Source organism: Bison bison, unplaced genomic scaffold, assembly GCF_000754665.1.
Source record: "Bison bison bison isolate TAMUID 2011002044 unplaced genomic scaffold, Bison_UMD1.0 scf7180017864468, whole genome shotgun sequence".
Taxonomy (NCBI): domain Eukaryota; kingdom Metazoa; phylum Chordata; class Mammalia; order Artiodactyla; family Bovidae; genus Bison; species Bison bison.
In genome coordinates, this window is record NW_011495029.1 from 978,157 (window position 1) to 988,575 (window position 10,419).

The 10,419-nt window shown below is 58.6% G+C and overlaps 2 protein-coding genes across 2 annotated transcripts in view; one reads left to right on the plus strand and one right to left on the minus strand.

The window, feature by feature from the left end:
• The window catches only part of KCTD17 (potassium channel tetramerization domain containing 17), a 10,413-nt gene extending 9,247 nt beyond the window's left edge, over positions 1–1,166 (plus strand). The window contains exons 8-9 of the mRNA XM_010860622.1: positions 79–169; positions 1,097–1,166. Coding sequence (XP_010858924.1) covers positions 79–169; positions 1,097–1,166 — 161 coding nt within the window. The remainder of the gene's footprint in view (positions 1–78; positions 170–1,096) is intronic.
• Positions 1,167–4,943: 3,777 nt separating this feature from the next.
• TMPRSS6 (transmembrane protease, serine 6) overlaps positions 4,944–10,419 on the minus strand; it is a 48,840-nt gene continuing 43,364 nt past the window's right edge. Inside the window, exons 15-18 of the mRNA XM_010860554.1 lie at positions 10,001–10,148; positions 8,394–8,665; positions 6,262–6,398; positions 4,944–5,752 (exon numbers count right to left, since the gene is read on the minus strand). Of these exons, the coding sequence (XP_010858856.1) occupies positions 5,594–5,752; positions 6,262–6,398; positions 8,394–8,665; positions 10,001–10,148 (716 nt within the window). The 3' untranslated portion in view covers positions 4,944–5,593. The remainder of the gene's footprint in view (positions 5,753–6,261; positions 6,399–8,393; positions 8,666–10,000; positions 10,149–10,419) is intronic.

Sequence of the window (10,419 nt, forward strand, 5' to 3'; positions counted from 1 at the left end):
CACCTCCTCAGCGCCCCCTGCCGGCCACGTCTGAGGCACTGCTCCAGCGCTTCACCTCCTCACTTTTCCTCCTTGCAGGTTTCTGGCTGCACCCCCTCAGACCTGAGGTGGTGCTTGCAGGGAGGGCCTCTCCTGGGCCCCTCGCCTGCCCCCAGAGCTGCCATGCCTGGTTCATAGCCTGGCGGAGCTGGAGGGAGGGGCAGAAGCCAGAAGGGTGCTCATCTCTTATTTCTTGAACTTGGGCCGAACTTCCGGCTGATTTTCTCCCCTCACCCAAGTTTCTCAGCCTATCTTGGCCTTGGGTATGAGGCTCTGAGAGCAGACAAGAGGGGGAGGAAATTCTCTCCCACCTGCCCATCAGCACCAGAGCCACACTGGGAAAGAGGGAAGGGAGACGGAAGCCAGGTGCCCAGACCTCATCCCTGACGCCCAGGACTCCTAATCACAGCCTCGGGGTACTGGGTCCCCAGTTTCTGCGGGGCTGGGAAGGACAGGCCACACTTGGATGCCCGTGGCCTAGGAGCAGTCAGCAGGAGCTGGCTAAGGATTGGGCTGTGGCAGAAGAAGCCCTGGCCAGGAGCCCACAAGCCCCCACTCCATCTTATCTACCTGCTGTGACCTTGGGCAAGTCACTGTCCCTCTCTGGGCCGCAGTTGCCTCTAAAATGGGGACAGACAGCTGTTCTCCGTGACCTTTTGTCTGAGACACTGGTGACTAGCCTCTCTTGGCCTTCACTCCCCCGGCCAGAGTCTTGGCAGAATATGGACTCCTAAGAGGCCACCACCCAGCCCAAGATGGGGTGTGGGGTTCCCAGCAGACCGGCAAGCCAGGTCCCCTTCCTGTATCGCCTCCTTCTCAGCTCTGAATCCACTTTTTCTGGGCCTCAGCCCTCCTCCTTCCTCGCAGAAAGGACCTCGTGACTCACCTAACTCTCTCTCTCTCCCTGTCTCCCCCACCCAACCCCCCCTCCATTTCGATCTCCCCTCTGCCCTTTTCCTGGCCCTGCACTCCCCTCTCCTCACTGGCCCCACCCCTCCTCCCCCTCCCGGTGTTCTGACCACCCCCACCCCATCCCCCTGCCCCTCTTATTTTCTAGCTGTTACAAGCCAGAGGCACCCGGATGTAAGGCCCCAGATCGCCTCCAGGGACTTGGGGTTCCGTTCTGAAATGCTTTATTTTTGTACCACGGGGTGGGCCCCCGGCCCGAGGCAGAGGAAGAGCTCTCCCCGCTGTCACCTCTGTCTACACCCCAGGGGATGTCATTCACCCCTGCCTCCGGGGTCCGGGAGGGGGCCCGCGGGGACCTCTCAAGTCCTGAGGTGGGCCCTGGGACCCCTGGGCAGAGCTGTCTGCCTGTGGTCGAAGTGTGGTGTTGTCCAGCTGTGTCTCCCAGGCACCCACGTTCCCACCCCCAGGGCCCCCAGCTGCATGGCAAATACTACGCTCCCCCGCAGCCCAGTCACGTCACCTCCTTGAGCCTGAGTGTCTCTGTGTGTCACCCGGGTCACATCCTGCCCTACCTACCTCACAAGGTGTTGTGAGGTTACCGAGACGGGCGAGGGCCCTGAAGGCCCTCAGGGAGGGTGTAAAACGCAGGCTGGCCCAGCACAGAGATGCAGGGATTGGTGGGGGCGAAAGGTCTGGGGGTTGGCCATATTTGAAGGAGGGGGTGGGTGACTTGGCCTTCAGCTTGGCTGCTCCCCACGCCAACCCCATCCCCTTCATCTGTACTGCTGGGCACAGAGTGGCCTGGCCAGGAGGGAGGCAGGCACTGATTCAGCAGGGGCAGCGGGGCCCCTCAGGAACTGATGACAAGGGAAAGGGACCGTCCTCCCTCCACCCAGGGGAGAGTCTAGGGCTGGCAGGGGCTGAGCGAGGGGCCTCTCGCATTTATGGGCTCCTGGGCCAGGTTCTTGCTTCTCAGCTGTGTCCAACCCCATCGTAATAAAACCTGAAGAAACAGCCGGCCTGGCTGCCTCCCTTTCTCTGGGCCACATTTGGGGACAGCGCTCTGTGCATTTAGTTGTGTCCGATTCTTGTGACCCTGTGGATGAGTCCACCAGGCGCCTCTGTCCATGGGACTTTCCAGGTAAGAATACTGGAGTGGGTTGCCCTTTCTTCCTCCAGGGGATCTTACTGACCCAGGGATTGAACCCAAGTCTCCTGCATTCTTTACCTGCTGAGTCATCAGGGAAGTCCCTTGGATCAGGGGCTAAACTTAAGGTGGGATAGACAGCCCAAAGGTAATCGGGCTTTTCCCTAAAGTCCTGGGGTCTGCCTGTTGTCACTCTCCCGTGTGTGTTAAGGGGAAGTATCATGGCTGGATCCTCTGTCCCGTGGGTGGGCATCCAGGGGACCAACGCTGCCTTGCTGGGTGAACTTTGGAAAGTATCTGCCCCTCTCTGGGTCTGTTTCTTCATGGGTAAAGCAAGGGGTTGGACGAGATGACTTCTAAGGCCCTGCCCCCGGGGTTACTCAGTCTCTCACGGCCTTGAGGCAGAAGTGGATTAGCTGGGATGCTGAGGGATGGGGAGCTAGGTTTCTGGGCATCTGGAGTTTCCCTTCCTCACCTCCCCATTCAGCTGGCCCTCTGCTCCCCAGCTTTGCCCTGCCACCTCCGCTCCATCCTAACTTCCCAGGACGTCCCCTCTGCTTCCTGCTGTGATACCTTCTGGTCACCTCCACCCTCTGCCCCAAGTCCTAAGAAATACAACCCGCAGGCTCCCCTCCATCTTCTCAGAGTCCAACAAAGCCCTGCCCACCCCCACCCCACCTGGCCAATTCCTTAACCATGTGCTGGTCCTACTGAGTGTCTACCTTACCTCCCTCCTCCCCTCCCCCCAGCAGTTTATCTTGCAGATTTGGGGGGGGACATCTCTGCAAAGCCATGATCCCCTAAGCAGAGGCCCTCCCAAGCCCACTCGATGCCCTGGGGGTCCTCACTTCTTCCCTTGAGTCCACCTGGCTCTCTGAGTTGACTTCACTTTCTGTATCGCAAAAGGGTCACCAGGGGGCTTGTTAAAAGAACAGATTACACCCCCCCACACAATTTCCACTAAGACTAGGATAGGCCAGGAATTTGCATTTTAGCAGAGTACCCTCTGGCAGTCTTCTGCTCCCCCTCTGAGAAGCCCCCCGGGGTAGTCCTGTCCCCTCCCCAAAGGTGACCCCCCATAGCAGCTGCTCCATCTGCTCCGTCTCCACAGTGGGGACCCAGCAGGTGAAAGGCTTCCCCACATGTGGTTCTGGTGGCCACTCCTTGTCTCCCTTTGAAAACCCTCTGGAGACTAGGTCCCTGCTGAGGCTCCCCACTTCTTCCTCCCACTCTGTGCTTGACACCCCCCTTCCTCACCTCTACGAGGGCCCACCCCACGGCCCTCCCTGATCACTCCCAATCAGGCCATAGCCTTGGCTGTTAAGACTCCACCCCCTCAGCTCCCCTCCAGCCACTGGACACACCCCTCAGCCTCCTACTCTGGGCCCCCACTTCTGCAGTGCTTGTGTCTCCCCTATGTCTTTGGTCTTCCCTGGACCACCTTCCATGCAGGGTGGTTGGAAAACCCCCCCTCCAAACCTTTCTCAAGCTCTGCCTATCTCCTGGACATCTCCTTCCTAGGGGCACCTAAGTTCATGATACCTTCCCAGAGCCTTTCCTTCCCCAGGTGCCCAGGTCAGGCAATGGGTCCTCCACCAGCCCAGCCAGAAGAGGTCCTCAGATTACTCCCACCACCAATGCACCTGGAGGATAATGAAGGCCCTTTAATACTGTGTCCATCCCTACTGCCCTGCTCAGTCCAGGCTTCCTCCTTCTTGAGTTCTACAGCAGCCTCCTTACCAGCTTACCTGCCTCCCATTTTCTCCACGCTGATGTCAGTGTTGCTTCTAAATATGAAGCCACTTGTGTGTCACCTTCCTGCTCTAGAACCTTTCGTGGCTCCCCAGAGTGCCCAGCATCAGATCTTTAGCTCCACTCCAAGTTCTTTGCCATCTCATCTCAGTTTGCCCCTCCCCAAAGGAATTCTGCAAAGAATTCCTTTGCTTTGCCCCTAACCCCAACCTCTGTCCAAACTAAAAACAACTGACTTTCCCTAAGAGCCCACTGACTTTGAGGACTTTGTGCCTTTGCACATCCTCTTCCCCTGCCTGGAATGCTCTTCCCTACCTTGGCTGCCTTTGAATCCCAACTCAAGTTTCCTCCAGGCAGCTCTCCCTGACTTTCTGAGTTACTGGCTGCCTCCCCCAGAACGCTTCACACTCGGTCACCATCCCACCCCTCCCGAGATAAGGAGCCGAGTTCTGTGAGCTCCATGACCCCACTACAGCACTTGGCACGTGGTCAGAGCCTGTGAGGTGCTGAATAAGGGGCGCAGAATGCAGAGGCAGTGCTGAGACAGAGAAGTGGTTGCCTGGGAATCAGGAGACAGGGCTTCTGCCCCAGGCTCCACTCCTGACCCCTCCCTGGTGTGATCAGGAGGCTCTCTGCCCCTCAGTTTCCTCCTAGGCTTCCAGAGGAAGCCCAGCACTTGTCCCAGCCCTGACTCTGACCTGTGTGTGTCTGACTGTTTGTGGCCCAGAGGACTGTAGCCCGCCATGTTCCTCTGTCCAAGGGAATTTCCAGGCAAGAATACTGAAGTGGGTGCCATTTCCTACTCCAGGGGATCTTCCCAATCCAGAGGTTGAACCTGTGTCTCTTGCATCTCCTGCTTGGCAGGTGGATTCTTTACCACTAGCACCACCAACTCTGACCTGAGGGCACCCAACCACTGCCTTCTCAGGGTGGCTCCTGGGATTTAGGCAGCTGCCCTGGAGGCCAGCCCTGCCCCCACTGACCCTGCCATGGCCTTCTGGACACTTAGCCAACAGGCTGAGCAGATAGCAAGGGTCTCTTCAGTCAAGGGCATGAGATTGGTGCTGGGGCCCCATTCAACCCCCAGAGCAGGACCTTGGGTCAGACGGCTTTATTCCACAGGGCAGCTGAGCTCACCTCTTGGTGAGAATGGGCAGTGAAGTCCCAAGGGGCAGGTGGGGTTGGGAGGACCCTGGACCCAGGGCTCCCCACCCTTTGGCTTGCAGTGGCGGCTGGCCCACTTGGCTGTCTCCAGGACTCTGAGGTCCCTTCCTGTGGGAGCACCTTCCTCCTCCACCACTCAAGTTAGGCCGAGGGCTTCAAAGGCTGGAATCTGCTGTCTGGAGAAGATGCCATCCCAACAGCCTTTGCACTGGGGCAGGGGTGGTGGTGGGAGGACCTGGCAGCCACAGGATCACTGCTCAACTCTTCCCCCCAAAGTCAGCAGTGGAGGAGCGGGGAGGAGAAGAGAGAATCAGGAGGTGACAGCCTGGATGAGAACCCCTCATCCAGGACTGGTAACCATCCCAGGCCCTCAGGGGTGGTCTGGACCACCAGCGGATGGCCCACCTCCCTCGTACCCTCACTGAGGCTGATATCAGGCATCAGGTTGGGGGACAGGAAATACCACCTCCTGTCCCCTCCAGGCCCTGCTGCCTGAAGAATACTTGCTCCCAACCCCCCGGTGGGTGCCCTGGGCTCTCTGAGTCCAAGAAGTAGGCCCCTGCTCTGCAGGGGGGCAGCTCCTCAAGTCAGCACCTGCTGGATCCAGCCTATCACACCAGTGATGCGGGTGTAGACGCCAAAATAGTTGGGCCGGCCGCAGCCCAGACCCCAGCTGACCAGCCCTGCCAGGAACCAACGGCCACTGGGCTCCTTGCACACCAGTGGGCCACCTGAGTCACCCTGTAAGGCAGGGAGAGACAGGACTACGTCAGGGTAAAGCAATCCACTTCCAGGTAAAGGGCTGGACTACTGGGGATAGTCTGAGAGTGACAGCAGGAAAATCACATCCCCTTTGGAAGCCTCTGATACATGGAGGAAGCCCGAACCAACCCAGCCTGGCCTTCAGCGGGGTCTGGCTGTCATGGAAGCTTGAATGTGCATCCCAGTGCCCTGCCCAGCTCTGCCTCCCTTCTGTGGGCTCCATCTAGTGCTCTCTGCTGGGTCACTTGGGCAAAGTGCCTCTCAGAGGATAAGAAGCAGAGCTGGGGTTGGGTCTCAGACCTGGCACCGGGGGTCTTTTCTGATCTGGGGTCTGCAACCTGGAGGCAGTCTCTCAACCTCCCAACCTTCAGTTTCCTCACCCACAAAGTGGGGACAGCCAAGCCCACCTTGCCGTGAGGCTGCTGCAGGCTGCTGTGAGCTGAGGGCCATGCCCTCTCCCCGCCCCCGGCACACTCCGTGGGAGTCACCTGGCAGGCATCCTTCTTGCCGTTGCGGTAGCCGGCGCACAGCATGCGGGGTGTCACCTGGTAGCGGTAGGCCTCGCTGCACAGGTCCTGCGGGATCAGCTGCACGTCCACCTTCTGCAGGCCGTTGCTGGTGGGGCCTGCCCGGCAGGATTGAGGGCAAAGGTAAGAGGGTCTGAGGTGCCCGGGGCTCCGTCTCTTCTCTTGGCTTTTCCTTTTGTATCTCAAGAGCTCCTTCCTCGTCCTGCTCTGCCCTCCCTCCCATCTCCGCCCTCCCCCTCACTGACGCTCTGTTCTGGCTCCTTCTCCAAGTGGCTCTTGGGGACAGAGCCCCCCACCCACCCACCAGGGCCAGTGTCCTCAGGTTCTCCTCCACCCCTGGTGGCCTGAGGCCTGAGGCCTCTTGGCCACCTCCCCTCTTCTCTGTGACAGCCCTGGGGAATTTTTCCAGAGCACACACCTCACGCCTTTGCTCCCACCTAAAACTCAGTCAGCCTCTGCTCACTGTCCAGCCAGCGCTTCTCCACGAGAATGCGTGTTTGGACCCCGCCACCCCACCATGGAATTTCACTATACACCCTGTGCCTAGCTCCACTGGAAGATCTGGTCTGTTCAGCTGGGGTGGGACCCAGACGCTGGTTTCTTTTCTGAAGCCCTGAGACCTTCATTCAGGTCAGGAGTAGGAATTCTGGCTCAAGACCCTGACTGAGATCCCCTGCCTGTCCTTCCTGCCTGTCCTCACCCAGATCCACCAGCTCCCGGCTCCCCTCTGGTGCTGGGTGTTCTCAGGTGGGTTGCCACCTATGCTCTTACCAGAAACGCCTTTCTGCTTTGCTGGGACACTGCTGACCCACCCTGCAAGCCTCAGCTCAGCCCACCCCTCCTCTGGGCTGCCGTTGCCCCCACACCCCCATCCGTGTCAGCTCTTAGCACTGTCTCCCATTCATTTTTATACCGCTTCGTCCAACTCAATGCCCGCCATATAGTAGATGCTCACAAATGTGTCACTGAATGAATGAATGAGCAAGTGGACTGATCCTTGACCACTGTTCTCTATCATCCTCTTGGACAAGTCACTTTACACGTGAGCCTCAGCTTCTCCATCTTTACATTATCCCTCAACCTCACCCACCTCCAGATTGTAAAGCACAGTATACACTCCTGAAAGCCACCACCACGGAGGGTGCAGGGCATGGCTGTAGTCGTGTACAGAACTGAGAGCTGGCCTCTATGGACAGCAGCCTCTGGTCAGCGCAGGAGGGAAGGACAGAAACTCATGTTTCTGAGAGGCAGTAGCAGGAACAGCAGAGTCTCTGGGGTCAGACAGTCCTGGGTTCTAGTCTCTATTCTAACTCTCCCTGGCTGTGTGACTTTGAGTCAACACTAAATGTCTCTGTTTTCCCACCCTTAAGATGGGGTCCATGATAACCAATAACTAGAGTTGTTGGATGGATTAAATGAAATCATGTTGCCCTAAAATCTAACATCCATGTGATAAGTGTTAATAATTAAAAGTCTCCCCCCAACACAGACATATACCCTCCATTGTCCAAGAAGCACAGGGTTGGAGCTTGCCCAAGGGCCATGGGGTCCCTGGCCTGCACTGTCACCCCACACATATCCCCCAGGATCGCCTCCCATGACTTTGGTTCTCCTTAAGTGCCCTTCACTTGAAAGGTATTGAAACTCCAATACTTTGGCCACCTGATGCGAAGAGTTGACTCATTGGAAAAGACTCTGATGCTGGGAGGGAATGGGGGCAGGAGGAGAAGGGGACGACAGAGGAGATGGCTGGATGGCATCACCGACTCAATGGACATGAGTCTGAGTGAACTCCGGGAGTTGGTGATGGACAGGGAGGCCTGGTGTGCTGCAATTCATGGGGTCGAAAGGAGTCGGACATGACTGAGCGACTGAACTGAACTGAACTGAACTGCCCTTCTGGAAGGAAGGGAAGGGCCAGGGAGACAACCCATGGCCGTAGTAAAAGCTTTTTTTTTTTCTATGAAATACTACCCCATTTAATCCAGGACTAGCAAGAGTGGAGCCCCAGGGTCCCTTGCCAACTCCCTTCCAGGCCCCGAAATTAGGCGAGCCAGACCCACCCCACCTCCCCTGCCCGCAGTCCAGCTCACCGCCTTCTCGCAGGCCCCCCCAGCCTGTGATCCAGCAGTGCAGGCCCGCCTCGAAAAAGTGGGAGCGGGCAGGCAGGCAGACGGGCTGCACAGTAGCCGAGCGCACCACGGGGTGGTCGAGCTGCAGCAGGGCCACGTCGTAGTCGTGGCTGTCCTCCTCGTGGTACGGGTGCAGGAGCAGGCGGCTCACTTTGAAGGACACCTCTCCCGGCCAGCGTGAGCTCTGCCACACTTTGCCCAGGAACACGGTCCACAGCGCCGGGGATGCCATGCTGGGGCGGGAGGGGGACTTGCTCAGCAGCCGCCTCCCCCATCCCATCTCGAATCCCTGTGATAGACAGCATTCCCACCTGGGGCCCGGTCCCTCACACCCATCCCCACCCTGCTCTGGCAGGCCATGTAGCTGGCAGTGTGGTGCTCAGTGCTAGCCCTGGAGTCTGACTGCCTGGATTTCAGCCCCAGCTTCATCCCTTCCTAGAGGTGAGTGTACCTCTCTAGGCCTCAGTCACCCCATCTGTGAAGTGGGAATAGCATCATCTGCTCATATGTTGGGGAATTCAATCAGACTGTGGATGTAAAAAAAAATCAGCACAGTGCCAGGCACCGGCAGATGTTTTCTGCACACTTTATAGATGGAGAAACTGGGAAACTCCTAGAATTTGCGGGTCCTCAGGAGGAGCGGGTGGGAGTTGAGTGTGAAAGAATTTGCAGAGACTTGGCTGTGCAGACCCCTGGAGGCCAGGTCAGCATCCAGGTTTTCTCTACTTTGTGGACAGTGGGGAACCAGGGATGGAGTGAAAGAACCTGGGTAGTCAGACCACACCCAGGAGGGCACCTGGGCACCCAGGCATAGGATGCAGAAGGGAGCTGGACTCTGGGCTGCTGCAGTGACCGGAGTGATGGTGGCAGCATGGACGGGCAGTGGCTGAAGACGCGTTCGGACCACTGAGAGGGCTTGCTGCCTGGCTGAGTGTGGGGGAGAAGGAAGGGTGCCTGGGTGGCTCCAGGCCTTTGGCTTGGACTGTGCAGACCTAGGAAAGAGGAGGAGGTGTGGGGAGAGAGTCCAGGGCTGCTGTGCTGGGGGTTGGGTCTGGAGTACAGGGCATCAGGCTGGAGGTGGAGAGGGGAGCTGTTAGCCCACCACGGAGATGGGGGCATGTCTGTGGGTGGGGTGAGATGGCCCTTCTTGTGGGCTTCTCTGCTTCTCTCCCTCCCCAGGGTGGGGGACAGGCACACCTGGAGAAGGCTGTCATGACCTATAACCAGGGCAGGAATTCTGTTCTCAGCTCTACCCCAGTGTCTAGCACAGCCCCTGGCACATAGTAGAAGCACAACGCATATCGCTGAGTGGAGGAGTGAGTAAATGAATGGCTCACTGGCCCAGCTGAAAGCAAGACACCAGAAGCACAGCACAGCAGGCGTGAGCAACCTTTCCCAGGGCACAGAGTGTGTTCGAGGTAGAGGCAGGGCTGAAGTGTCGGGACAGCAAGTCTGAGGGGCTTCCCACAACCCTCCCCTCTGTCTGCTGAGATCTCAGACACGCTGCCCGCGCCCCCTCACCACCACCTTCCCTACCCACCTCTTGTGGCCTGTGTCCCCAGGCTCACCTTTCCTCCTGGAAGCAGTGGGCAGCAGTGATCACCCAGCGGTCAGCGATGAGGGCCCCCCCACAGATGTGTCGCCACGGCCACTCACCCTCCGAGGACACGGCCCCGCCCACGATGCGGCCCAAGGGGCCCTGAAGGCCACAGTCTGGGGGCAGGGGCAGGGGTGGATGGAGGGGCAGGGGCAGGAGAGAACCAGTGAGAAACAGACACAGAGCAGAAGGGGAGGCATGGAAGAGGAGAGAGGAAAGACACAGAGGGGGCCAGGGAAAGAGAATGAGGGGGCAAGAGAGAGAGAGAGGTGGGCAGGACCCCCACGAGGGGGCAGAGGTGGGGTAAAGAGAGACAGATGGACAGACGGTGAGCTCTCCCTCCAGCCCCCCAGGGTGGGCACCTCCCTACCCCCCATGCTCAGGGGCCCA